The sequence below is a fragment of the Aspergillus nomiae genome (genome assembly GCF_001204775.2).
Source record: "Aspergillus nomiae NRRL 13137 chromosome Unknown contig00150, whole genome shotgun sequence".
NCBI lineage: Eukaryota > Fungi > Ascomycota > Eurotiomycetes > Eurotiales > Aspergillaceae > Aspergillus > Aspergillus nomiae.
The window spans coordinates 37,982-65,588 of record NW_015378205.1 but is presented as its reverse complement, the minus strand read 5'-3'; the positions used below and the strand labels follow the sequence as shown (position 1 = coordinate 65,588).

Here is a 27,607-nt window from a genome sequence, read left to right as displayed (position 1 = left end):
ACGAGCTTCACTACTATACTGCATCTAACTACGGGTGTGATTAACCGTGATTTCAGTGGCTGCTGCTTCAACTACCGGTACCGAGGAGATACTACCGAGGAATCAAGCTTCAGAATTTCCTCGAGCCCGTCTCTATCCAGCTTTAGCCTTCCCGATTTATTTTCTCCCTTTTCACCGTGGCGACCCTAGCGATCAGTGGGTTGACTAATACCCCGTACACCAACCCGGGGCATTCCACTCATCACTATCATTCGCTGTCTGGTTACCATCTCACCCAACCGACTGGCGCCCTCTCTCGCTCTCCCCTTCCCGAGTCTTCGGCTCACCTGGAGAGAGGGGGGCCCCGCCATGCCCCAGCTTCTTGCGGCAGTCCATCGAAAGAGACTCGGAGCATATGTCGCCGATTTCCCCAGTGACAGGCCCTTCATCAGAAGATGCCCTTCGAACTGAGAAACAGATTGCCCTGGAGAAGAAACGCCCTTTTGTAGACGAGGATTCGTCTTTGACCGGCCGCGAGCCTGGACGTCCGCGGCCTGTTTCCTGGCATCCCTCAACCCCTGTTGAGCCTCCGCTGAACTCTACCCAGCTTCGTCCCATTGGAGTCGATTCTATCTTAAACCCCCCGGCAAAAGCACCATCAGTCTCCGCGTCCACTGCGGAAACTGCTCGAGAAGGACTGGGAGACCAGTTCTCAACCTCTCCATCTCGTCAGCATCTGCCCCCCGCGACGGTACATCTCCCATCCCCATCAACACATGCAAAGCGCCTATCGGCATCTCCAGGAATGGGAAGCCGTCAGATCATCGCTCCCGTTTCACCGTCAGCTCGCTTTGTCAGCTCTGGGGTCGGCTATCCACGAAAAGCGAGTTCTTCCCAATCTCCGCTAGTGCAAGAAACACGACCGGGTGCATATACTGTGGCGCCTGGTTCACCCTTGCCTGTGGATTTGGCAACTGGACAGCCGATGTCCGTGTCAGGATATCAACAGCCTGTTCCAGTGTCCGTTCATTCCACACCAACCTTCCATAGCCGCCGGACAAGTGCTAACCCGACACCAAACCCGAGCCCTCAGGAGACGAGTCCTACGACACCCGTCTCGACCTTTAGCCAGTTTGGACGGTCGTCTCCTGCGGCGGCTCCTGCTTCCGGCCCACAGCCTGCGTCATCATATTTGCATTCCACTCCGCATACGACGATGGAGCCAGTTAGTCGACTGCCTTCAGTAGTGGCAGGAAATAAGCATGCGAGCGAAGAGCCTGTCGTCCTGCCTGGTTCCCAAGCAGAAAATCCCCCTTACCCCGGGATGATTCCCTGTATCCTAGACCTGAAATCCGGCTCCTCAAGCCAAGCCGAGAAACGAAAGGCCAATAGCGATGCGTCGAGGAGGTTCCGCAACAGAAAACGGAACGAGCTTCAAATGGAGCAGAAGATCACGGCCCAGCAGGATGAAATCCGGAAGCAGACAGAAGCACTGCAAAGACAGGCCCAAGAGATTCGGGCCTTGATGCAAGAGCGAGATTTTTATCTCTCCGAGAGGGACTTCTACCGCGAACACGTCAGCCGTCTGGTGCCTTCCGGTCAAATCCCGACCCGGCCAGCCTCTCCACGCTCCTTTCAATCCTCGGATCGTGACCATCAGGTCTGGCCTAGTACAGATGCCACACAGCGAGGTGTGGATACAAGCGGAGTGCCACCGCCCGCCTCGGCTACCAGATCCGCTGGTAACTGGACAAGTCGAGGGACTCTAGCAGATGAACAGCAGGCAAGATCACTGCCACAGTTCCCTGGGCCATGGACACGCACTTGATTATGGAAGCCAGACATTGGGCTCATATGTCCCAGCTTATGTCCTGCTTCCTCATGTTTCTTTTGAGGGGATCTACGCGCAACTTTGAAAGGGGCACGCCTTCTCTCTTCAACATTCTTTTTTTCTCTTCTGCGGATCGTCGGGTGCCGTTTTTAGCATCCGAGGAGATTCGTGGGGATGATTGTTTGATTATATATCATACATCTCGCCTGAGGCGAGAATCTCATTGCATGGGAGGAAATTGTGTCATTTGTGCGATCAGCATGGAAATTTTTGGATTATTCGAACGGCGAAAGACAGATGGCTTTCTTATTGACTAGTGCGAACTGGGTTCCTGACATTCCTGCATATATTTTGTCTGCTTTCGCTGTCGATGTTTCCCCCCTTCTTGCTTATAGTTTGTTTTACCCCCGTTCATTTGGTTGAGAGTGTTGGAAAGGAGTCTGTCCGGTTTGGATTGACGTCGGTTTGATTCGCCTCGCTGGTTTGTTTCTACATAGCACCTGGGAAGTGTCAATGGTGAGGCGTCGCTTGATCTTGGGCTGTTCGGTGTTGTCTGGATTTGTTCTGGTTTGCTTGTGACCGTGGACCCCGTTAGACGAAAGATACCACCACGGCTCTAATTTTGATTTGAGCGTGCAGCTGAGAGCGATCTCCCCATTACTGTTTCAAAGGCTTGGTTGACTACTCAAACTTGGGATTGTGGTATCTACCATAGACCTGTACAATATCATTGCCCAAGAACAAGAACAAGAAATACCCTTAAAAAATGAGAATATTTCCTGACTTCAGGCAAAACGGGAAGAAAGAGCGAGAGAACCAAAATGAAAAAAAAAAGAAAAGAAAAAGAAAAAAGAAGAAAGAAACCAACAAGGCGCTGTCAACGACCGTTGTGGATCTTTGCCGGGCTCGGCGACATCCGGCGATGATCCTTATCAAATGGGAATCACGGGTAGAGATTATCAGATGTGGACAGCACCACCTCCAGATTTTATTAGGTCATTAGATTGATTTATTGAAGCATTGAAACATTGGCATCTTGACCTGTGCGTTTTTCGGAGGATTTCAGTCTTCATGGACTGGTTTCGTAGCCATGTGAATCTTGAACTTGCCGTGAGGTCTCCACCGATTGACTTGGGATACATGGTTTGTCCCGAGAGTGAGGAAAGGGTGAACGTTAGAAGAAAAGAAGAAGAAAAAAGAAGAAGAAAAAAGTATATTAAATTAACTATCATTTTTAACCAGACCCCGAAAGAAAGCGTGGGAGGAGCATTGGCTGTAGTCGACTGATTGATAACCCGCCCCTGATCAATATCAAACCTACTAAATCAACGGCTTCTCGTGAGGAGTGGATCATTGCGATGGGGCCGTGTACTCGTTAATCAAGCTTGCACCTCAGATCTTAACTTCAATTGAACAAAAGTCCGGCCGGAATCCGGAGGCATGTCTAGGATTATGGAACGCTTTCGTCTCCCTTTCGTTTTCCTCAGGCACACTTGTCACCATTCCGGTGCCCACGTGGGCCCAACACGGCCTATCAGCGTCACAGAGACAACTCAGGCCATCCGTGACGGTCTTCTCGTATATTATTATTTCCCCCCGTCTGCACCTTCGAAGAATCATGGACGATCGAATACCATGTCTTACCTTGCAGGCTGATTCTTTTTCACCCCCACTACACTTCCGCTTCACTAGCACCACGGCTGAATCTCCGTCCGATATCGCGGGATCGTGAGCGGCACAAGGATCAACATGAGACGGAAATGAAGGGCTTATATGAGGACCGTCCCGCCCGCGTGGAGAGCTTGTCCCGTCGCTTGTCTATCAGTAAAAGGGTTGCAATCGTGAGCGCCATGGCTGTCCTTAGCGTGCTCCTTCCTATTACCTTCCTTCTCTCAAGGTAAGTTCCCCGACAGGCATTGCCCTATAGTGGATGCCCTACTCTAACGGCGGCTGATCTTCATCCAGTGTTGCCGGCACTCCAGTGACCAGCCCAAGACAGCAGTCGTGCAATACTGTCGACGAAGGGTACCAGTGCTTTTCCGCAGTCTCTCACCTGTGGGGCCAGTATTCCCCGTACTTCTCGGTCGACGACAAGTCTTCGCTTCCCGAAGACGTTCCGGACCACTGTGAGGTTACCTTCGCCCAAGTGCTCTCCCGTCACGGTGCGCGGTATCCAACGGAGAGCAAGTCCGAGAAGTATGCCAAGCTCATCAAGGCCATCCAGCACAATGCTACCTCGTTCTCCGGGAAGTATGCCTTCCTGAAATCTTACAACTACTCCCTCGGTGCGGATGACCTTACGGCTTTTGGAGAGAACCAGTTGGTGGATTCAGGTATCAAGTTCTACCAGCGCTATGAGGAGCTCGCCAAGAATGTCGTTCCTTTCATTCGGGCATCGGGCTCGGATCGGGTAATCGCATCCGGTGAGAAATTCATCGAGGGCTTCCAGAAGGCGAAGCTTGGTAAATCTAAGACCAGGCGGGATCAGCCTGCTCCTATTGTCAACGTGGTTATCCCCGAGACCGAAGGATTCAACAACACGTTGGACCACAGTTTCTGCACGGTCTTCGAGAACAGCAAGGTAGGAGATGAAGCAGAGGACAAGTTCACGGGCGTTTTTACGCCCTCGATTGTTGCGCGTCTGGAGAAGGACCTCCCGGGAACCAAGCTCTCGAGCAAAGAGGTGGTGTATCTTATGGACCTGTGCTCATTCGACACCGTCGCCTTGACCCGTGACGGTAGTCGCATTTCCCCCTTCTGCGCTTTGTTCACCCAGGAAGAATGGGCGCAATATGACTACCTGCAGTCGGTCTCGAAGTACTACGGCTACGGCGCAGGAAACCCTCTTGGGCCTGCGCAGGGGATCGGCTTCGCGAACGAGCTGATCGCTCGCCTGACCCAGTCCCCGGTGAAGGATCACACCAGCACCAATACCACGCTGGACTCGAATCCCGCCACATTCCCGCTCAATGCGACCCTCTATGCGGACTTCTCCCACGACAACACGATGACCTCTGTTTTCTTCGCGCTTGGTCTGTACAATACGACTGAGCCCCTCTCTCAGACTTCGGTGCAGTCCACTGAGGAGACGAAAGGGTACTCATCCGCCTGGACCGTTCCTTTCGGGGCCCGGGCCTACGTCGAGATGATGCAGTGCCAGGATGAGAAGGAGCCTCTCGTTCGCGTACTGGTCAACGACCGGGTCATCCCGCTGCAGGGCTGTGACGCCGACAAGTATGGCCGGTGCAAACGGGACGATTTCATCGAGGGGCTGAGCTTTGTTAGATCCGGTGGAAACTGGGGAGAGTGCTTTGCTTAATGGGATTGTTTACCAAGGTCGTGACAAAACTTATATTCTTCTTTACTTCTTCACCTTTTCTGTCTTTCAGGCCTTCTTCATCCATACAACATAGCTTAATACACAAAAATGTACACACAAAGAGCCGCGATATCCACACCAAAAGAAATACCATTGCATGTTCAATTATCCCCTACAGTCACAGATATTCATATGAGACACCATAGCCCATCTACTAATACCCCCCAATGTCAGCCAACAGTATACCAAACACAGTATCTTAAATAACATAGGTCCTACAGCATACAAATACAACCCCCACAACAAACACACACCCCAACCAAAACGAAGTACTTCATACATACCCACAAACTAATATACAAGTAAACCAGACAAGTACAAAAGCCCGCTAAATCAGGCACTCCCATCCTTCCCCTCCTCCCGCGCCGGCCGACCCAGATGCTTCTGGCTCTTATTCAAATACGCTAGACAACTCAATCAGCACCCCTCCAAATAACAAAACTCAGAAACAAAAGCAAAGACAAGGATCAAAAGAAGAAGAAGATAAAGAAGAGACACTCACTCCTCTCATAAAGCACATAAGACGTATACATCAAAATCGGCAACGCCACGATCGTCGAAAGCCATCTACCACAGCGTTATTATTATTAATATCAGCCGATCTTCAACTCAACCAGGAACATAACGTAGGCCGAGTTGTTAGACTCGCAACCCATATCTTCATTTCAAAAATAAATAGCTCAGGAACAGGAAGAAAGGAAGGAAGGTAGGAAGAAAGGAAGAAACATACCGTCGAGCAGCCACTTTGTATTCCTTCGTTTGCCGAATATCCCGTACAGCTTGTGGACCGCGCCGGGGCGGATACGGCGGTCGTTGAAGGGATTGCGGGTCAATGACTACGCGGGGCTGTTGGTTGGACATTCTGGATGTAATTTTTTTTCTGTTTTTCCTGCCTCTCTCTTTTTTATGAAGTTATGAGTGGGCTCCAGATGGTATGTGTTGACCGTGCTTGTTTGGAGAGATGTTGGATGGCGGAAAAAGTCAGGTGTATGGACTGAGTTACGTTAATTATTGGTTGGGGGATGGAAATGTTAGGCGTTTCCTTTCTTGGGTTGGTGCCTCAGGCTTCTATATCTTCCTACGTTATGAATCTTTTTCTTTGGTATGTAAGTGAGTGGATGAAGCTACTAATGTCATCGAAAGATCAGATCATCCCATTCTGATGTTACAAGCTGATTGGAATCAATCCTATGGAATACATGCAAAGACATCGATTAAACCCCGCAAGTAAACTAATTGCTTCTAAATCCTGGCCGTTCCTGTGGTCGGATTTGCGCGTACATTGAAAATACAAAAAAAAAGTAGAGCGAAATGCATGAGTAACTGTACAAGAGGGAGGCAATAATACAGTCCCGTTTTCTCTTCTGTGTCTTGTCCAGCCACCTTTGGCATCAAACCATGGTGAACAGGACAGAAGACAATACAAGTGGGAGTAAGAAAAGCACGAATAACAGTCACAAGGGAAGTAAGTCCACAAAGAGCCTCTCACAAAATGTAAACAAAAGAAGCGAAACGAAAACATGAGTTAAATAAAAAAAACGCCCGTGCAATTGCCTGCCATATCTTTGAAAATTTCCGCTATGCTTAGTTCCGATGACCGTTCATAACGCCGTGATAGTTCAAATGTCTAATGAATCAGGGTGTGTGTGACTTGGGGTCACTTGAATAAAGGATTAAAGTGTTTTTAGAAAAGGGCTAAGACGTATGAAGGGAAAAGAAACGTTGAATGGAATTATCGTATTCTGAGGGTAGCAGTGGTCCAACCGCTAGTGCGGTTTCGCGGCGGAGCTAGAAGCTTGACTGGAGCTTGGCTCCTCCGGGTTATCGGGGTTAGCTTTCTTGCGCGCGTTGGCTCTGCGAGCCCTTTCTTCTTTGTGGTTCTGGAACTCGGCCATTAATGCTGCTGCGGCGCGACGACGAGGACGTCCGCCGGGCGTGTGAGCGAGTTCTGATCAGCCGAAGGGGGAACGTCGGGGGTGGAGGTGGGAGCGGCGTTGCTCGTTTCCTTCTGTCCCTGTTTCGGGGTGGAGAGCTTGAGGAGGCGTCTGGGGGTAGTCGTGGGATTGGACGGAGTGGTTTTAGGGCTCTTGGAAGGTCCGTTGCTAGCGGCGTTGTCACCGTCTGCCTCGATTGCGGAATGGGGGCGCTTATTCGGTTTGGTAGATGTGTTAGTCGTGTTGGAAGCAGAAGGAGTTGCCGGCAATTCACGTTTCGAGAAGATCAGTTTGAGTTTGAGCGTCTTCGGCTTTTCGGATGAAGGCTCTGGTTCAGTCGGGGCCGCCGCCGATGCTCCTACCGTGTTCTTGCGTCTTCTCTTAGGCTTATGCGTACTCTCTGTGGTGGATTCGTTGGTCGAAGGAGCCTCGCTTGGGATAACGGGCTCCGTTCGCCGTCGCTTCCGGGACGGCCTGTCCTGTTTCGAGCTCTTCGCGGCAGCTGGGGCCGGAGCGGGAGTCTCAGACGATTGCGAGCTAGCGCTCTTGCTGTGCCGGCCGATCAGTGCCTCAATCTGAGAGACTGACATCGACCTGTCAACGGCGATGCCCTTCTGCCGGGCTTCCTCGCGGGCCTTGATCTTAGCCCGTTCGTGATAAACGTCCTCCATCATGAACGGGAAATTGGTGGCACGAGGCAGGTTACGCTCTCCAATACGTGGTGGAAAGCCAAAAATTCGGTCCTTCTCGGACTGTTCCAGGGACCTTAGGCGCACAGGGGGCTCGGGAAGCTGCGTGTCCCCGTACGTGTTGTTGGGCCTGTACCACTCAAAATCAGGGCCAACAACGACGTACTCCTCTCCGAACTCGTTGATTTGACCTGTGTGCATCCAACCGTCCTCGTCAGTCCACTTTTCTGTAGTAGGTTCGTCATCCGAGGGTTGCCTACTCTCTCCCTCAACCACCGCCGCAACTGCGGCAATCTCCGCATCCCCTTTGCCCTGGTACTCCTTTCGCAGTTCTTCGAGCCAGGTGTCAGCTTCAGGCGCCGGCACAAAGTCGTCTGACACGGCTGCAGCGGCCAACTCAAATATCCGGCGGGCAAAGGCGTCCACATCTGGCTGCGGGGTGGTAGATGGCGCCTGCGTAGTTTCTGCTGGCGCTGTCTTCGGCTCCTCAGCATTTTTCTGTTCGCTGGGTGCCTTGTCGCTCTGTTTCCCAGCCGTGGACGAGTCCGCCTTTCCAGGCGTTTGGGCCCGAGGCCGGCGGAATCGTCGTTCTGATTCGAGGGACTCTAATGCCCTGATAGTGGGCTTGCGGGCCCGGCCGGACATGCGAGCGCCAGCGGAGGTGGTTGTGGAGAAGCTTGTAGGTGAGGCCGGTGTGTCCATTTGACCATCCAGACCAAAATTGTTGCGATACATATCCGTATCATAATCAAAGTGATAAGAGTCATCGTACACACGAACGGGCGTTCCTTCAACGCTGTCAGCGATTTCATTGCCATAGGAGGCGGACTCGAGCGTTTTCTGAACAAAAGACTCGAGAGACTTGCGGCCCAAGCTCAGGGTGACTGTATTGCTCGGTCTCTTGTTTGCTTGCTGAGGCTCCGAGCTGTCCTTATCCGAGTCCTGAGACGCTGATTTGCCGGAGTCTTTGAGAACTGGCTTGCGGTCTTCAGCATCGGTATTGGTCGAAGTATCTGCTTGAGACGATTCATTCGCTAATTGCGAGCGACCTGCCTTGGCTTTCCTGGCAGACTTGCGGTCTCTGCGACGGGATCTGGTTGCTGTGGTGCTCGGGGTGGAGACAGGAGTCTGCTCAGCTGGAGTAACTGGGTCTGCAGTTCCGTTGGCTTGGGATTTGGCTGCTTTGGACGTTGAATTCACAAGGGGAGTCGGTTCTGGCTTGACACGAGGGGTTGACTTGGGCACTTGCTCAGCTTCAACACTCTTCGACTTGCGGTCTTTGCGAGAGACTGGAGTGGAGAGGCGAGTGACCAGTTTAGATTTGGGAGTAGCTTTTTCAGTGCTCTCAGGGCCGTTCATCTTAGCTGGGATAGACTTCCTAGTCATGCGGCCGCTGGACACTGCGGCACCCATGGCTGGAGATTTGGAGTCGTGTTTGGTGTCAGATTTAGGGTTGTTCTTATCGGATGCCTCAGCTGGTGTAGTCAAGGTCTTTCGCCTGTCTCCAGGCTTTTTCTGCAGATACGTGTGCAGGGTAGATTGTTCCGCTTGAGATTTGCGCTTGGGGTTAGAAGTAGAGGTAGGAGTGACAGCTTGGTCACCCGTGGAATCAGGCGCCTTGACAGCGTCTTTGTCAGCTTTCTCAGACTTGCGACTACGACTACTCTTCCTCGAGGTACTGGCAGACGGCTGGCCGGAGAAAGATGCGTTCTTCTGCCCCGGAGTCTCGGCTCCTTTGCACTGGGGCGTCTTCTCGTAGTAATTGACAGAACGGTGTCTCTTCGCGCGCTGTGTTGATGACAACGCCTCTTCAAAAGAGGAAGTGATCGGAGTTGGAGGTAGAGACACTGCCAAACGAGACGGATGTGAGGTGGTGAGTTCAAGTTCTCGCGTTGCTTTCCTTGAAGCGCGGGAAGAGCTTCGTCGGGAGTTTCTCTTTATGGCTGGTCAGAGACAATGCAGACAAAGAGAGGCAGAGAAACACTTACAGAAGCCGAATCCAGGAGCGAAGGCGCAGGAGAGGCCTCTCCCCGAGTAACAGAAGATCTACCAGCCACTTTGGTTGTTGTCAGCATTGAATACGAAGGAGTGAATGATTTGACAACCCCCGCCTAGGGTTGACTGTGCACTGAGCCCTAAGCAAACAAGACGAACAACAGCAGTCTCAAACAGTTGTCTCACTTTTTGCCGTTTACAAGCAGTTCCCTTTATTCCAGGCGTTTCCTCAATAAACAATAGTCCCACCGCTTCCTAGCAAAGTTCGACCATCGGCACTTCCGATGCGAGGTTTACCGGCTCACAAGGATCAGCGGGGGTATTGTTGGTTCTTTTGGATCGCTTTCTCGACTAGCTTAGTTTCGCGGTACAAGATATCCTGTATATTCCTGCGTTGCAAGGCGGAGTCAGTGAACTGTGCTAAACTGAACAACTGGTTCGGAATTGGACCCAGGCAGGAGCGGCAACTCCTGGAAACACCAGAACGCCGTCCAACCCCGGATATGTGTGCATAAGAGAATATAAAACGTCTCCTGACATACCAATAAGCGGAATACAAGAGAGCGATAGCGGCCAGAACGACTTCCAAGACGGTGTCCGAGGGTTAATCACAGGGTGGCTCGTCGGTGTAGCGGAGGCGAAGGAGTTCTAACGTCAGGCGTACTGCAGTCGCAGGGGCGCTCCCGGTGCTAGAAAAACACAAAATAAAACATTATGCGAAGGTAAAGGAGCGACTATCGGGATGTTTGACGATTTAGCGGGTTGTCGCAGTAGTTGAAGAAGCCATCAAGCCGATCGTAAAGCGAGGAAGAATTGTTTGGCAGGCCGACTTGAAGACTCCGGGAAATTAGGGCTTGCAAAGGCGGAGGGTCGGTCACTGGACCGCAGCTTGCCCCAAAGCCGCGGGCGCTTATCTTAGCGTTTCTTCAGCTTGCGTCCGCAAGTCGACGTATTCAGGACACCTACGTCGCAATTGTTCCACTCCGTCCAGCTCGGTTTGTTACAAGTGTCTATCTGTCAATCAGGATGCAGTTGTGGAATACTGTCCTCCAGCTCAGTTTGCTGGCTTTTACTGCCGCCCCGACCGCAGCGGCATCCGCGTGGGGGTTTACTGATGCCACCGTGTCAGTTCAAACCAAGGGCGCTGGAGTCGGTTCTGGATTGAAGGAAACGTGCGTAATCGGTTTACTACTCTACAGCTTGGCTTTACTCAATAGAAATTGGCTAACTTCGACCGAATTTGACAGCATCCCCGACAACAAGGCCCTCACCAAGCCCGTCTCCCTCGGAAGTGCCGACACCTTGAAGGTGACACTCACGGCCCGCGAAGGCAGCTCCGGAAAGCGCGCGCACCAAGTTTTCCTCCTCCTCCAAGACCCAGAGACCGGACTAGACATCTCTTATCCCTTCAATGTGAAGGAAAATGGCAAATCGAAGGTTGAGCTGGTACGTGCGGAAGGGACAACTGTTATTTGGCATGGCTGACGCTGGCTTTAGACTCAAAAAGACCTCCCGGTTCAATTCCTCTCCTTGACCGAACCCCTTGACGCAAAACTCTTGATCGGATCTTTTGGCAGCGCCGAGGCCTACAATGGCGCTGCATTCAAGTTAACCGTTACCCGGAACCCCGATCAGCCAGTCCCAACTGTTGAGGTCTCGAGATATGGAAAGCTTCCTGAGATCCACCACATCTTCAAGGAGGATCCCCAAAGCCCGCCGATTGTCATCACTCTCGCGTTTGTGGCGATGGTGCTTGGCACTCTTCCCGTTCTTGCTGGTGTGGTAAGTGTCGGTTTACTCTCCTTCAGCCATTGCTAGTCTAACTTGTCCAGTGGCTATTCCTCGGCGCCAACGTTTGCCACCTCCCCAAAGCTTTGAAGGCATCCCCCGTTTCTCACGCTGTCTTCCTCGGCTCTCTTCTCTCGATCGAAGGGATCTTCTTCCTGTACTACCAGTCCTGGACCCTCTTCCAGATCCTTCCTGCGGTCGCGTGGCTGGCACGGTCGCATTCATCAGTGGCAGTCGCGCTTTGGGTGAGGTGCAAGGCAGACGCCTTGATGGCCTTCGGTAAATCTGGCCGGTACTGGATTTACTGGCAAAAGTGTCGATGCGACTGAATACTGTCTTCTGTTTTGTGTTCTAGATTACTGTATCAGCCTCGGTTTCCAGCATGTGTAGCAGAGTTAAGCAAGCCAATAGAACAGACACGCACCTTGTATTTCTGAGAATCAAAGCAAATCCCTAGCCCAAGAGATCAAAACACGAATGAAACAGTAGAATGCAGTAAAACAAACCATTGTTGTCGCATGGATGGCTGACGTCACCCGAGGCATTGACCAATTCGGCTAGTGAGGTTTCATTTCCAACATCCGCAAAACCAAAAGCTCTCTCCGCTGCTCCACGCCTCAAACATCGACATTGCCGATTCCCACTCCGCATACGCTAGCCACAAGGCATCCGGTACCCATCCATGGGTTCCTCATCTTCGAAACCCGTGAGGTCTGCCGCCCAGGCGGTCTCACGGCGCCAATACCCTAAGCAACCTTCGCCTTTGCCATCCACACCCAAGCCACCGTCTCCCAGTCCTGCTTCAGCACCCCGTCCGCAAAAAGAACCGGAAACAAAGACTCGTGCTCCCACAGGCCCAACCTATCATTCCAAAGAACAGCCGTCTCTTACAAAATCAAACGGTACGTGCATTATCCCAGGACAAGCCACCGGCGGACCCTTTCCCTCGTCCTTTCAAAGAAGAGAAAAACAAACCCCAACTCAAACTAACAAAAACAACCACAGCAATCGACCTCGACGGCCGGGATCCCGATTTCGCCGCCTCCCTCCGCGGAATCGGCCCCGTCAGCCCAGCCCCGACCCTATCCAACTCCAGCACATTCGCCCAACGCGGGGATTCTGTACAAACCGTCTTTCCCCGGGCGGCGAATCCGGCTCTGCTGGTGGTCACCGCGCGACAAAAGATTGCTAAGGCAGCGGAGCGTGAGGTGGAATTGGTCGGACGACCCGGTTTTGCGGGACGGGAGTATCTGGATGCGTTGACGATTCGACAGGCGCTGTCGATGCGGGATCGGCAGGGTCTGCCGGCGGGGGAGATTGAGAGGCTGTTACGGTTGAAGAAGGGGGTTGTGGACCGGTTGGGGCAGAAGGGGGTTGTTTCGGAGGTTGGTTGATTGGGTTGAGTCGGGGATGCTGGGACTTGTATATTATTGTATAGTATGAGCTACGATACTGAGGGCGTTTTAGTTGGGTGTTTTTATTGACGATATCTCCCAATCCAGAATTATGTTGGTCTAGCTTGTACGGAGTACTACAAGACCACGTACATACAAACATTGATGAAGAGATCTATGTAGGAGTATCGAGGTGGTGTCCCCGCGAGATAGATACAGAGTACAACACCAAACAGCGCCATCAAAAAGTTCATGACGATTCCCAAGAATACGGATATTGTGGGTCTTCATTCTTCAGGGGCTCAGCCAATAACACGGATGAAATTAGAATCTCCTTTTCGACGGGTCGTCTGCGGAAGTAGTATCCGAACAATGTACTAGTACTTGACCGGAAATTCTCGGTGCGAGAATCTACAAGAGAGAGATATATATAGATGCCCGCTGTTACTTGAAATACTCCTCGAACTATTGTACTCGGTCTTGAGAACGATATGCACTTGGCGGATGCTCTGCGCAGAACCATTTCCTTTAGTTAGAGTCACACTGCTTTATATATATATAAACACACGCAACTCACCAATAATGGCAATTTGCACACCCAGCAAAGTCCAAACATGCTAACAAGCCATAAAAGCCACTGTACCACCAGTTAACGACCTATCCAGCGAGAGAGTGATCAGAGGTCACAACTTTATGTACCCGAAATATTTAAACAGCTATAGGTATACTCACCACAATAGTTCCGTATACTTAGTGAACGTGCGCAGGACAGACTACCCCGAGTATTTTGATCATATGATGACATGCCCTAGAGCGATCCACCGGCCTGGAGGGTATTCACATCTCTCCATGCGAAGAATGCTACGTCCTTGGTTACTAGCTCCACGGTCAAGCACCGACAACCCACGTAAACACCCAGGCTCAGATCATCGACTAAACAAATCCCAGGATTGAGACAATAGAACACAAAGCCAGAGATATATACCAGCATTTGTCAACTGTCCAGGAAAGTGATAGAGAAGTTAAGATTGTTGCTATACGCGCTGCCAATGAAGGATTAGGAAGTACTAAATACTCATTTGAGATTAGATGATAACGTGATTCAATCTCATATTAGTATCTTGCAGCAATGGCTAGAAACTTTACCCGTCGTGGGACCTATACCTCAAGTCGAGAGATCGAGTCAAGGAGGGGATTTATCTCGGACAGGAGTTTCTTGTAGACCGAGATATTCCACTCCCGATATGCATCTGTGTAGTGGTGTATAGCATCTAAATGCCTCGTGGGTGTGTGAATGTCACAGTGCTATAATTATAGTACAGTGTGTGCTCTAGAAATGGAGTATTACCACGGGAAGAAGTATACCTACCTGCTTGCTGATCGGACGGGGATGCCAATATAAAGATGATGTTGATACGCAGGTATCATCATTTGGTATCATAGTTGCAGTTGTGGATGATATTGGGAAGCCATGTGCGAGGATATCTTTGTAATGCCTGTTTTGTTTCTATGCCACTCGGCTGGTTTCTACAATTCGATGGCTGATTGTGTCCTTGTATGAGAGACTAGGTTATACATCCTTTTGAGTGTAGACGGTGTCTACAGATAAGTACACTTTCCTGGATGCGGGGTGGAAGTTTGCTATGAGATAGGTTTGTACCAGAGTATGTCTGGCATTCAGCGATATAATCTACTCAGGTAGGGATTAAGACCACTATTCGCAGATGTTTCTGTACAGGGATTTGAACACTTATTAATAAACCGGCAATGGACAACAGAGAGGGTGGTTTCGGTGTCTGTGTGCCGCAATTATTCTACGCTGTTGATCTGGTTCACTATGTCATTTTCTAGGGATCCTGATAGGTGGTGGCCTGATTGTGAGGTGGTATATTGTAGAACGAGTAATGGATAGTGATTCTAGGTTGGCTCACGGTGAGATCGCTGGATTCTTACAGATGCTATAAGTAATTGGAAAGGGCAAGTCCACAAGTAGTCAAACGGGAATAGCCTACGGAATAACAGAGCGCACAGAAGAGGATGAACATTCCTGCATACAGCCATGAATTACCCATATCAACCTCTAGTTATGCTTACTAGAGTATACAGAAGAATAATCCGAGTATTTTGGACAGAGATATTCCAAGGCCACGCCTCTTTCATCTAGAAACTGTGGATACCACGTTTCAAACGCCTCCACACAGTCTGATAGGGACCGACTCCATCCATCCTCTCCTTCTCCTATTTCCAAGTCGCACTACCTCAAAGTCAAAGGTACATTCAACTTCAGGGACAAATCGAACCACGAGATCACGCCAATTCAGGCAATTCCGATAGATCCCACGACATCCCACGCCCATATTCAGGTATTTCAGTCGGTGTGTATAAGCAGACGTCTCGCTAACAAGCCCCGGCATGGTGAGCCTGCCTCACGACATCAAACAAGGCACTCGTAGTATCAGCATCGCAGATTGATGTGTTGTCAAACCTAGATCTGACTCATAATGTATTGGTCCGCAGATATCGAAGACACCTATCAATCTGCCCATTTGTTTGGATAACGACACCCATCCGATGACGTCGCTAAGATCAAATGATATGCAATCAACGCACTAGAACATCTCATAGATGCTCACGGGAAGACTTCGGCGTCATTTTGGGCTCCGGACAGATAGAAAACCCCTATAAAATCACATCATGCTATATAGGGTTTAACAAACTAAAATCGAAGTTTAGGATGGGGATGGTCCCGAGAACAACCGAGAGCCAAGTCGACTTCCGGGTCGAGTCGAAACAAGGTGATCCACGTGAACAGGATTTGAGCCTTACCACGACCGCCAACGTGACGTCCTCATAGATCGCCTAAAGCAGTAAGCAACCACTTAACGAGACGAAACTACAGTCAGCCTGCATCCCTTACATAAAAGTCGAGGATTAGGCATCAAAATGTGAGCCCCATCTCTCCCTTCCGGTCATGCGTTGGTTCCCCTTGGTCGGGCGAGAGCCTATTAGATGACTTACAGAAAGATGTAGGTACCGCTATACCAACTTCGTCCCATGATTCTTACCCCAGGATTTCAAATCCAACTACGTCTGTAGACGGCCCCAAACGGTAATCCCATAGACATTGAACAATCCACTCAGTGGCGGACGGAGAGAAGTAAGTCGGTTCTGGCGATCCCGGGACTTTATCCATCTCATTTATTTTTGATCGGAGTAGCGGTCATGAAGACATCATGCATCCTTCACAATTGACGATAATTGGACAGGTACAGACATGGCCCGTATCTGGACCGTTGGCTCCAGTTGGGCGGCAAAAGGAGACAGTACTCCATACTTTAAACAAGGTGATTGATATGACTGTATCTCGCGGTTTAGCTTGGTCTCGATAGCAGGGATCTTGATGTCATGACATGGACAACCATGGATACGACCACGACGGCGCGCGGTTCTTGTGGTGCGGGATGAATGTGGGGAAAAAGTTTGACTTTGATGGGTGGAGATTCCCCGGATGGACAATTTCTTGGCGGGTTGGTGTTGTTAAATGAATTAAATGAACGGTATCGACGCGTACTCGTTTGCCGGGAACTCGGAAGCAACATCCCTGTGTCCTCGACTGTTCATTCGTAGGAATCTGAATAACGCCGCGCAAGTGGTGCTTTAGTTCAGAATTGTCCAGTGGGTCATGTGCGAACCTGCGCATCATTAATCCATATATGGTCAGATCTGGCACTAAGTGGAGGATGATTCATGCAAACTTACTGAACGTTACTTCGTTAGTTGCCAGCCCAGACCCTCCAAGGATTACCCTCCGCAACGTTCATCGTCAATCATACTTTCGCTTCTCTCAGGCGGACTGTTCACTTGTTCCAAATTAAGTCTCATGCATTATGTATAGGTACAATGTCGCTCTACTTAATCGACTAAGACCTGATCCAGTGACTGCAACGCTGAAACACCAACCGAATCTTGTCCTATCGGCCAAAACACAAGAATCATGATAAGACCATCAATTCCAAATCCGATCACGCTTGCTTTCCCGACGCCATGCAATAGAAATGATAATAGGAAAATAGAGTATGCAAAGGAAAAAAAGGAAAGAGCCATCCAAATGTCATCTACCAAGCGGCGTGACCTCCGTCCATGCGTAGATCGCTTCCAGTCATAAAGCTGCTGGCGTCGCTGAGAAGGAAGACGGCAGCGCCACGGTACTCGTTAGGGGTAGACAGACGTCCGAGCATGTTATGCTTGGGCCATTCCTCGCGACGCTCCGGGAACTCGACGAAGAGCTTCTCAACCATGGCAGTAACAATATAGCCGGGCGAGATGGTGTTGACTCGAATGTTGTACTGGCCCCACTCCATGGCGAGGTTACGGGCAAGTTGAATCACGGCAGCCTTGCTAGCGTTGTAAGCAGGACAAATAAGACCCTACGAGGCAGACCAGTCAGTAACTTCTCTGTAAGGTAGCAACCAATGGCATGAACAGAACGCCGGAGTGGCGTGAGCGGGATGATTTCGTGCAACCCGACACTCGCAAAGACACTGAAAGGTGGGGAAACTTTTATTGAAGCAAAACCAACGGTAAGACGAGAACGTACCCGATTGGCAATAGTACCACTCATGCTCGCAATTAGTGCGATGCTACCTCCATTGCCGAAACGAATCATTTGCTTAGCAACTGCCTTGGAGGTCATGAATACACCAGTGACGTTGACTTCAAACATTGTGTTGGCGTCCTGGGCCGTATACTCGAGAGCTGGGGTCTCCTGTTGAATGCCTGCCGCAGCGACCAATCCATCCAGGCGACCCTCGGTATCGGCGATGGCTTCGATAGTACTGTCGAGAAGTTCGGTGTCACGGACATCAATGCGACGGTATTGCAGCTCCGTCCCCAACTCCTCCTTGGCCCGTTTTTGGATTTCGTAGACTCAGGGGACTATCCCAGATAGAGAATTAGACTTTCTGTCCATGTATTGATGGATAACCCTTAGAAAGAAGCACTTACGGGTTCTGCTAGGCGGTCCAAAGCATATACCTTGGCCCCAGCCTCCAAAAGCGCTTCAGCCTGAGTCAGACCAAGGCCACGGGCAGCACCGGAAACACAGACGACCTTTCCAGCCAAGCTGAACTCAGGCATTCTGTTCTTGGAGCCGAGACAAGGGGCCGCCTGTGTGGGAAGAGCGACGGGGGCAATGTCGTTGGTTTCAATAGAGACAGACATTGTGCTGTTCAGGATACTCCGTAAGGCAAATGTATATCGGAGAGAAAGGTAAAATCAACTGAAGATAAGCGCAAAGCTCAGGTGGTGAAACTTGTGAATGGTTTGCAGCGACTGTCTTCACTAAGTTCGGTTGGGAACTGGAGCGCAGTAAGAGATTCAATTGATGATGTCTAGTCAGTCATTTCCACACGAGAAATGGCATACTTATATACTTCACGATGGACATTGGAGACTGCCGGGGGGAAAGAATTACTCTGGGTCCGGGAATGTCAAGAGGCCTCATGTGAGCAGAGGAAAAAGTTGGTAAGGAAGCCAAAAGAGGAAGGCTGCGAGGGAGCCGTGAATGGTGGGTTCGGTCCAGACCCGGGGGAATGCATGAACGATGAAGACTTTGGGCCCACCATCAGTGGTCACTTGGTCTTTCTTCGTGGCAAGAAAGGGGAATGCTGATCACCACGTTTCTACTCATGAAATTGATATTCTTACCTTCATCCTGTTGATATCCTGGATGGGGCTATTCTACAACACTAGCACCCTACTACCATTGTCATGTTTCAAGTAAAACAAGTAAAACCACCAACATGCTACTTAGTGATGACTCGATGAGCGTAGATATGTAATTTGAGATCAATCAAAGCCAACTTTGTTAACTTGGATGTTCGTATGATATCGCGAGCGTGACGGGCTGATGACTACAGTTTGATATCATAATTATCTAGATGCCCTACGAGGATCACTTGTCACAACCACGCTATCTTGCTCCGAGAACACAATGTTACCACTGAAAAAAATAAAATAAGATTAAACAGAAAGAAAAATAAAAATAAAAATAAAAATAAAGACCAAGTACTAGATACCAGAGGATACATGGCAGTGGCAGTGGCGGACTCGGCTTCCTTGTTTGGGCAACCCGGCGCGGCGGACGGAAGAAGCTCAAGGTGGGCCTTCAGGTGGGCGCTTCCCCAAGGTGTCGGTAAGTAGGCGGGTCGAGACCACTGGAACAGGTGTCGGGGCAGGTCACGGGGCTGTTCACCTTGTTCTGGAAGAAAACAGTGCACTCCTGGAACATTCGACAGCCCGCGCATCTGGGGATGTGGTCACGGGGTATCTCAGAGATCGCCCTGGTTTCTATTGCCAATCTTACCGCCAAGCTGCTGATCGAGGAGGGACAGTACTTCGTAGGTTTGATCTCTTACTGGCAGTCATCAAACACGCAGATTGCAGGACGCAGAAGATGGCTCTGGCCAATTCCACGGCACTCCATGATATGTCGAGTCACCCCTAGATTTCCTAGGAAACATTGGATTTTCGTTACCAATCACAACTTTTACTGGTCTAAAATCTCTTTGAATCTGCCATGTTCAAGGATCCCTACTCACTGGAAGTTCGTAGTCTTGTTGCAGTACCTCCACTCTCATTGGCCAATTCGCCCGTCCGATTTTTCTATTTTCGATCTTTGGCCGTATTAAACATCCTGAGGCTCTGTATAGTGCAATTGGGATTTAATGCAGTTTCTATTGACGGTACTAGGATATATACAGTAAACCGATCGCTCAAAGAAAAGAGATTGGTGGTATTGTGTACACAATACATACTAGATGGTCTATATTTAGGTCATATCATATGACAGTCACTTGATAATAGACATACACAAGCCAACGTAATCATAGAGACATTAGTACTAAATTGGAGCAGCGATGGAAAATAGATTGATTTATCAGTCTCGGCCAGCCGAGATGGATCCGCGACGGTACCGTGTGACCATCAGATTTTGGAAATTTGAATGTGGCGCATCGCTAAAGCTCCCTTCGGAGGCAATGGAACACAATTCTCAGGCAGCTACTTACCCTTTTGGGAACTTCCGGGGAATTGTATTGGAAATGACGGCCCCAGTTTTTTGGTTTCACTCGCTCGGTACTCCAGACCCAGAACCGAATCTGAACCCTTATCGTCTGTGCCTGTCCCCGTGAGCATCTTATACTTTGCACTATTGATAGAAAGTCTAGGGGTTGATCTGACAATTCGAGTTTGTTTGTATGGAATTGTCCAATAATGGCTGCGGTTCACAACCGGACCTAAGGACCACATCCCATTAGTTGACGCTCCTGCATTCGCCAGGGATCGGCTTTTTTAAAATTCTCTTATCTTCAGAACAGCCATCTCAACCAATGGTTCCAGAATTGACCAATAGTCTTAGATTTGTTTGTGAATTTATATGTTGGTGCTTGTTCGGAGATTGATCCGGCTGACATAACCTGCACCTGGTGGCCTGTCTTTCAACCTCTGAGTCAACAATATACCTCCAAGTGATCCGGGTAATCCGATCCTGTCGGACCGATCCCTTGAAGAAAATATCCAATTACCTAAGACAGTGACATGCCTATTTCCCTGGAGACGATCCCCAGATTCCAGAATCCCCCAGATGTGGCCTGTGCCTCGGCCATCCCCCAGAGAACGGTCTCGATGTTTGAGCCTAACTGCAATAAGCCCAACCACTGCCCGTGTGACCAGCAGAGATTTGTCCACTTCCATTTGCAACTTTCATCAAACACTGAGCTTTGCATGCGGTCAGACTGATTATGCTTCACGACGGTGAACTCAACACTACTTTTGACAACCCTGATAATCTATTACTGAGCGAAAGACCCCGCATATCATGCATTTGTTGACATGGCACCTATAATATCACATCTTCAATGCGGCTATACTACCTATACTTCCATGGCCTCACTGGGCTATCATCAACACCCAATTTTAAGACTGTCCAGACTAGAGATGCAGATCACGCATCTTCCAATACCCTTTGACCTCAAATTTATTAATGTTTAAGGGTTTACCCCGCCTTCCCCTCAGACCTCAGATACGATTCAGAATATGACGCGTATTTGGCTTTCTAGAAGTCTCCACGACTGTCCAGATTGTGATCCCGGAGGAAGTCCGATCGTCAGGAACCTACGTATGATACGGGGTATTCCTTGGTATTGCTAATAGTGTTAAGCACAGTCTTTACACGAGCTTCGACGGGGCCAGGCCTTTGTTGCCTCGTCTCGAGGCCTGGGTTGAACCCTCCTGACTTATTATCAAGTCGCACTATGGTGCTTTGAAGCCCTTCTATTTATAAACTTAATAAGAAGATGAAAGGTAAAACTGACTTTCTTGAGTGGCAGTTGCTGGGTTCGATTGGGCCTATTTAGACCGAGGCCACGCTAAGTCTTTTTATCATTGTTCCCTTGATCTCTTTTGGGAACCTTGAACCTGCATATTGGAATTTCCACATCAGTTCATAGACTTGCTTCCATGCTTTACGCAATGACTGATATGGAGCCGTCATGTCAAGGTTGAGATATAACCATCGCCTCATCCAAATGACTATCGAATTGCGATGACATACAAATAACAGCCAAAGATGTGGATTCTACGTTGAAGCAGTCTATTCGCCTCAAGATTCGAGTATGACTTGTTAGTTTTGGGGTCGAGCAATCGGCGCAAATGACTTAGCGTCTCCGACTGGTGGGCTGTATAACGCAGCTTTGACTCGTTTTTGCGTATCTCAGAAATTAGGTTGGTAGTTTATCTTACCACAATAGACGATAGAGCTAATTTACGCAAGTTAGGTATCCTAATTTCACAGAATGTTCTCAGGCGGTTGGAAGATGACTTGGACTCATTAGGGCCATTTAAAGGATGTCTCATTATGCAGTTTCTGGAACTTACGGAAACTCGCAACAATGCAGACGCAGTAAACAAGATACAATACAAGCCATCATTCATTATACCGGTCATATAACGGACGACATGGCAAGATCATGTTGTGACTCAGCCTCCCAGGCAGCCCCGTAAGGCAGACACTAGGCATCAGGCCCCCGAAGCCACTTTAAATATGATATCCAGCCCGCCGTCATAACATATCCCAAACATCATCACATCATATTCACAACCATGAGCCCGCACACAACTCCCAAATTTCTTCCCCCACAAGCGCCGTCCGGAGCCAAATACCACAAAATCGACTTTGCAACCTCCGACCCCCCACTGCCCGAGTACAAGGACCGCTTCGCAGCAATAATAGACAACATCCTCACCCAAGAAGAATGTAACGAATTAATCCGTCTCGCAGAAGCAACAACTCTCACTCCCCAGTCGACCACACCCGTTTGGGAACGCGCCATGATCAACGTGGGTAACGGACGACAAAAACTGGCCACAGACACCCGCAACTGCGGGCGTATTATCTGGGACACACCCGAACTAGCGGAGAAACTATTAAATCGACTAATGCCCTTTCTCCAAGACCTCGACATCGATCGACTGGAGAACCGGCCCCTTGCCACCGGGCTCGCGGGCCGGAATAAGACCTACAAACTGACGAGACTGAATGAACGACTCCGGTTTCTCAAGTATGAAGGCGGGGAGTACTTCAGGCCGCACTGGGATGCGTTCTATACTACCCCCGATCGGAAGGAGAAGTCGTTTTATACAGTTCATTTGTATCTGAATGGCGACGGGGAGCAGGATCTCGAGGAACTGGTACGCGAGCAGACGCGGGTGGAGAAAGGAGAGGAGGAAGTTAACTTGGATGTTGGGGGCAAGTTGCTCGGGGGTGCTACGTCCTTTCTTCCTCGGTATGAGGAGAAGGAGAGGCAGCTGAGGGTTTTCCCGAAAATGGGGTCGGTGCTTGTATTTCAGCAGTATGATCTGCTTCATGGTGGGGATTCGGTGTTTCGGGGGACGAAGTATACTCTGCGGACGGATGTTATGTATGAGCAGTTGTGAGGATAGTTTACTATTGATGAATGTGGACCCTAATTTTTGAGGGGTTTGGTGAGAAGACAAAAGAACTGTCGCAGGTCTAGATTCTTTCAGAGCAAAATGCATATCAAAGTAAACAATCCGGGAAATACAGCAAGCGTCCTAATAATCACCGCTAAGCCACAGAAATTGTTAATATATGGATTGGACTCTATAAGTATCTTTCAGAATTCTTTTACGACTGGCACAAAGTAACAATATAAATCTGTAAGCTCCCCAAACCCCAATACCAACCTCAGCGCCAACACTTCAGTGCGACCAAGGGGATAGTATTGTTCCCCTACCCTTGGATAAATTCAAGCTGGATGACCCCAACTAAAGAACTTATACTATATAATTACTCTTGCACAATATAACCTAAGAGAAGTGTCATTTAATCACCTATTTTCCCTTGAAGTTTCACAGGTGCTACTATGAGATAGCCTCACGCTAGCTATTACTTATACATATTCACTAATCATTCGTAAGTCCCCATCTTCGCTGTCATAGTGTCCATCTTGACTAGCCATCTAGCACAGGTCGTATTAAATGCTATACAATAATAACAAATCGGGCCCAAAGCCAAAGCCAAACCGCTTGGTGGGGAGCTAGAGACTTGGTATCTGGTTCTACGATACAACCTGGCGAGGAACCTAGGAAGTACCTGAATTCCAAAACGCCCGTGCAGAAATCTAAATAGAGACTCACCCTGCCATTATATTACCCTCATCGTCCTTATTCTGAACAAGACGCAAAGAGAAATCTGGCAAGACATGGGCTCCAAAGAACCTGAAACGAGGATACTTCTATCTCTCCTATGTATAGTGACCTTGATAATCACGGTTTATTTCTGGTCTGCATTCGAAGGAATTGCGTTCAATATAGCCCGCTCAGCCCATAGATATACAGTAGTTTAAATTATATTCCCAGTCTTGACAATTCATGTGGACTAAGCAAGTATCTCTAAAGTCTAACTATTATGTTGTACAATTATGGAATTCTGTCTGCCGAGGATCCCAGCTAACTATGCCCCAGATGCACGCAATGATAATCATACAATATAGTTGTGTAACAACCTGTCCTTTTAACGAATCTAATTTTTCCAGCGGCCTGCGCATATCCTCTCGCTTACGTATTTACCTCAGCTACATATAGTTAAATGTTGCACACTACTTAGGATAGATAAGTGTTCATTACTGCAGCTTCTACCTTCAGTCAGTCAACAAGTGCCCTAGAGTAGATAGATCGTAATAACCAGCAACAAGCACAAGCGTATTTACAACTATCTTTGGGCCTAATCTGCAAGACAGGAATCACGAATCGGAAACTAACAGGTCTTTGGGGTCGTTTTAAAAGATCCCGTAGACATCTAGATATTCAAGCTAGAGCTCCTCATATACTACTATATCTTGTTGTTTTAAGACAGAGCTAGCACTAGAAGAATAGATATAAGTATCATATCGACAGCAGTCTACGGGAGACACAACTCATTGTCTATCTATATCTTCATTCCAAACACACACACACAAAATTAATAAACAACAGTAGGATTCATAAAAGAATATAGAGAAGGACAAAGCCTCTCTCGTAGAGATATACCCATATTAAACTCCATCATCGACTATATACCCAAGATCTATGTAACCACGACAGGGAATTGAATTGGACGCCTGGGAGATATGGCATGAACGGCAACATGTCACGAGGATATCTAATTCGAGGCGTGTCTGATTTAGGGGGTCAATAACCGCCACAGTGAATACCTATCATTAATGTTCATGATACTACGTCAAGACTAAGGGAACTACACCAAGGAACATCGGGACTCATACCCTGATGAAGGAAGAAAAGTAATCAACTTTACTATTCACCGTGTCTTTCCCGAGCCTGGTACCGGCCACAATCACGATGAGGCAAGGGCAGACAGTACTGTGCGCTCGTACAATGATCTCGCGGGCGTCCACTCCAGGATGTGTCAGTCTTGACGCTCTCAACATCGAAGGGTTCTCATGGCTGTGTCGCAGCCTCTCGACCTCCTACCTCTTCAGTGCCTCGAAGATGTCGATGTGGTACACCGGAAAGGGTCGAGCTGCTTTAAGTAGAAGCGTCGCCGTCCTGGAGCAGTCGAGCCGCTGGGGCGGAAGGAAGGAAAGATTGCCTGTTTCAACCCTCAGCCCATCTCAGGAATGACCGTCTGGGGCGAGAAGATCCTTCGGCTTGACCCGGATCAGCGATATCGCAAGGCATCCATCATGCCCACGCGTGCGTTCACCAGCTTGCGTGTACTGCCTGGTCATCACACTCGTCTTACTGAGAAATATAATCAGGCATCGGATTATCATCGGAGATCAGCGACCCTCTTGCCTCGCAGGGTGGGGCGCTGACACGACGGAGGGGGGAATGTCGGTGGAATGAGAGGTTGGATGATCGGACCGTCCGGATGGACATGGTGCGTCTCTCAAAAGCACGTTTGCCCGCACTTTTGATCGTTGGAATTGAATATACGAGGATATGAGGCTTCGTACTACTCTCCGTATAACTATACTACTCGTTCTATGAGCTTAGCTAAGATAAGCACCTTGGCTAAACTTAAAAATCACTAAGCCTCGTGAAGTCAGCGGATCAGGATCACTCCTGCGGCTGAGCTACTGGCAAGCCGCCGCCACATCTTCACGCTGATGGAGAATGAATCCGACTACAGCACGAGTACACAAAAAGAGAACTTCAATTATGAGTCCTTACGCTAAAAAAAGCCGCTAATCTAAACACAACGGGGTTGCTCGTTCTATCTATAGGGAGTTGGGAGAGAGACAATGTAGCCGGCGCGCTCCATGCGCGTTCTATCTAGGGCTTGCTCATTATGTCGTGGATCATTACAGAACAGGGGCTATTGGCCGTTTTGGGCTCGATGATGCACACTGGCACCGTGATGCAGTAATATGCGCACGCCGGCTTCGAAATTTGTGACGACCGCCCGGTGCAGCGGCGTCATGCCCTCCACATCCAAGGCGTCCAGCAAGGCCAGATTGGCGGCACAATGGGTGGCAAACAGACGCAGGAGGGCCTCCCGACGATGGATGACCGCACAGTGGAACACCGAGCAGCCCGGGCCGTCTGTGTAGTCGAGCCGAGCGCCGTGGGAGAGCAGCAGGCGGACGGCCGCCTCATGATCGCCCCGGATCGCGTGTGCCAGCGGGGTCAGGCCCTCGCTATCCTTCTCGTTACAGTCGGCGTTATGCTCGAGCAACAATTGGACAATGCCCCCATAACCTTCCTGCGCGGCGACGTGCAGCGGGCTTTTCCAGCTGGCGGTGGGCGCGGAGGCGGCGCGTGGAACTCCCGTAGGCCCGGTGTTGCCTTCGATGTGGTTCACCGTGTCTGGATGTGCCTCTACACCTATCAATGGGCCTCTGTTATCCCCGTCGCCCGACGACGACGATGTGACTGTGTCGGAGAGATGGGTATGTTCGGGCGTGGGTGGGAAGATGTGGTCCGGGATGAGGAAGGTGTCAATGTGGTCGGAGAACAGTGAATGCTCGGGTTCTTTGGTGGCGTCCGGGAGGATGTCCGATTGTAAGGTAAGGAAATGTGGTGCCGTGTCTCCGGCCGTACACGATGAACAGGGTTCAGATGTCGAAGCAGCTTCGGTCTGGATAGCCACGCTTTGTCGGAGCCTTTGCTGACAGCGTTCTTCGTGGGAAAGAGTCTTGTTAGCTGGGGAACGGTGCCCTGGGGTGGCCATTGGTGTGACTTACTTCGAAAACGGCGTTGTGCTAGACGGTTTTGTGCGCGGCGGCGGTCGACCGGGTCGAGGATGTCCATGGTGTTGATGTCTTCCATTTCGGGCCAATATCTCAATTGCAACAGTGACTGCTCGAGTCGATAGAGGGCCAAATAAGCGGCTCTTAGAGATCCTGGTGAGTGCGTACATGTACAAATACAAAGGTACCACCAGCGGGGGGCCCTATAGTGGTCGTGGGGGCCATGGTGGCGGTGCCGCGGTAGAGGCCGACCTCAGTCTCGTATCACCGCGCCTGTCAGCACGTCTGGACTGTTCTCTGCTCCATCAAACCGAGTCTGGCAGTTGCAGGATCTGAACGTGCAGAGCAATGGAACCGCTAACGTCTGAGGATACAGGTGGATCATTTCCAACTGGCGATGATTCGCGAGAGTGAGGGTAAAGTTGGAAAGCGATGTAACCCCGTGCGGGTACCGCAGTGGAATGTGCCCTAGAACGCGAATGAAATCACCTGCCGAACCAACATCCAGGGTAGCTAAGACTTACGAATCGTCCTGAAGTGGGGCTGACGGGATTTAGGCACGATCTCCAGGCCCGGAGAGCGAGAGGGCATTATCAGATTTTAGTTAGCAGGCATGCGAGATGACTGGTGGTGGCTAGTGGGTTTGGAGTAGAAGGGGCGAAAAATGAACGGATACATTAGCCGCAGCTATAAAAGCTTGATATTATTACCAGACCCTCTTCGGTTTTCTCCCTCCCAATCCCACTCGCAGATCGTTCGAGAACACCATCTTCCTCGGGGTGAAAGATAGACACTCATGTTGATCTGCCGTCTGGCTTGAGTCAACTGACCTGATCGGTGCAGGTTAGG

The 27,607-nt window shown here is 49.8% G+C and overlaps 9 protein-coding genes across 9 annotated transcripts; 5 read left to right on the top strand and 4 right to left on the bottom strand.

The window, feature by feature from the left end:
• Positions 1-394: 394 nt before the first annotated feature.
• On the top strand, positions 395-1,807 carry ANOM_007251 (uncharacterized protein; the record flags this gene model as incomplete). The annotated part of the gene is made up of 1 exon (XM_015552507.1): positions 395-1,807. The coding sequence occupies one exon, from the start codon at positions 395-397 to the stop codon at positions 1,805-1,807; it is 1,413 nt and encodes a 470-aa protein (XP_015406510.1).
• A 1,763-nt stretch (positions 1,808-3,570) lies between these two features.
• Positions 3,571-5,129, top strand: ANOM_007250 (histidine phosphatase family protein; the record flags this gene model as incomplete). Its single annotated transcript, XM_015552506.1, has 2 exons — positions 3,571-3,707; positions 3,776-5,129. 2 exons carry the CDS (start codon positions 3,571-3,573, stop codon positions 5,127-5,129), a joined length of 1,491 nt encoding a protein of 496 aa, XP_015406511.1.
• Positions 5,130-5,522: 393 nt separating this feature from the next.
• Positions 5,523-6,050, bottom strand: ANOM_007249 (uncharacterized protein; the record flags this gene model as incomplete). Its single annotated transcript, XM_015552505.1, has 3 exons — positions 5,523-5,593; positions 5,692-5,756; positions 5,920-6,050. 3 exons carry the CDS (start codon positions 6,048-6,050, stop codon positions 5,523-5,525), a joined length of 267 nt encoding a protein of 88 aa, XP_015406504.1.
• Positions 6,051-7,083: 1,033 nt separating this feature from the next.
• Positions 7,084-9,887, bottom strand: ANOM_007248 (putative GPI-anchored cell surface glycoprotein; the record flags this gene model as incomplete). Its single annotated transcript, XM_015552504.1, has 2 exons — positions 7,084-9,747; positions 9,801-9,887. The coding sequence occupies 2 exons, from the start codon at positions 9,885-9,887 to the stop codon at positions 7,084-7,086; spliced, it is 2,751 nt and encodes a 916-aa protein (XP_015406503.1).
• Positions 9,888-10,521: 634 nt separating this feature from the next.
• Positions 10,522-11,924, top strand: ANOM_007247 (putative oligosaccharyltransferase subunit ribophorin II; the record flags this gene model as incomplete). The annotated part of the gene is made up of 5 exons (XM_015552503.1): positions 10,522-10,529; positions 10,659-10,979; positions 11,055-11,253; positions 11,305-11,589; positions 11,640-11,924. 5 exons carry the CDS (start codon positions 10,522-10,524, stop codon positions 11,922-11,924), a joined length of 1,098 nt encoding a protein of 365 aa, XP_015406522.1.
• A 282-nt stretch (positions 11,925-12,206) lies between these two features.
• On the top strand, positions 12,207-12,989 carry ANOM_007246 (uncharacterized protein; the record flags this gene model as incomplete). Its single annotated transcript, XM_015552502.1, has 2 exons — positions 12,207-12,497; positions 12,601-12,989. The coding sequence occupies exons 1-2, from the start codon at positions 12,278-12,280 to the stop codon at positions 12,987-12,989; spliced, it is 609 nt and encodes a 202-aa protein (XP_015406505.1). The 5' UTR covers positions 12,207-12,277.
• A 3,872-nt stretch (positions 12,990-16,861) lies between these two features.
• On the bottom strand, positions 16,862-18,209 carry ANOM_007245 (putative short chain dehydrogenase; the record flags this gene model as incomplete). The annotated part of the gene is made up of 3 exons (XM_015552501.1): positions 16,862-17,416; positions 17,587-17,915; positions 17,990-18,209. The coding sequence occupies 3 exons, from the start codon at positions 18,207-18,209 to the stop codon at positions 17,105-17,107; spliced, it is 861 nt and encodes a 286-aa protein (XP_015406521.1). The 3' UTR covers positions 16,862-17,104.
• A 3,939-nt stretch (positions 18,210-22,148) lies between these two features.
• ANOM_007244 (uncharacterized protein) lies at positions 22,149-22,982 on the top strand (the record flags this gene model as incomplete). The annotated part of the gene is made up of 1 exon (XM_015552500.1): positions 22,149-22,982. One exon carries the CDS (start codon positions 22,149-22,151, stop codon positions 22,980-22,982), a length of 834 nt encoding a protein of 277 aa, XP_015406502.1.
• A 2,902-nt stretch (positions 22,983-25,884) lies between these two features.
• On the bottom strand, positions 25,885-26,837 carry ANOM_007243 (uncharacterized protein; the record flags this gene model as incomplete). The annotated part of the gene is made up of 2 exons (XM_015552499.1): positions 25,885-26,687; positions 26,753-26,837. The coding sequence occupies 2 exons, from the start codon at positions 26,835-26,837 to the stop codon at positions 25,885-25,887; spliced, it is 888 nt and encodes a 295-aa protein (XP_015406509.1).
• Positions 26,838-27,607: the final 770 nt, after the last annotated feature.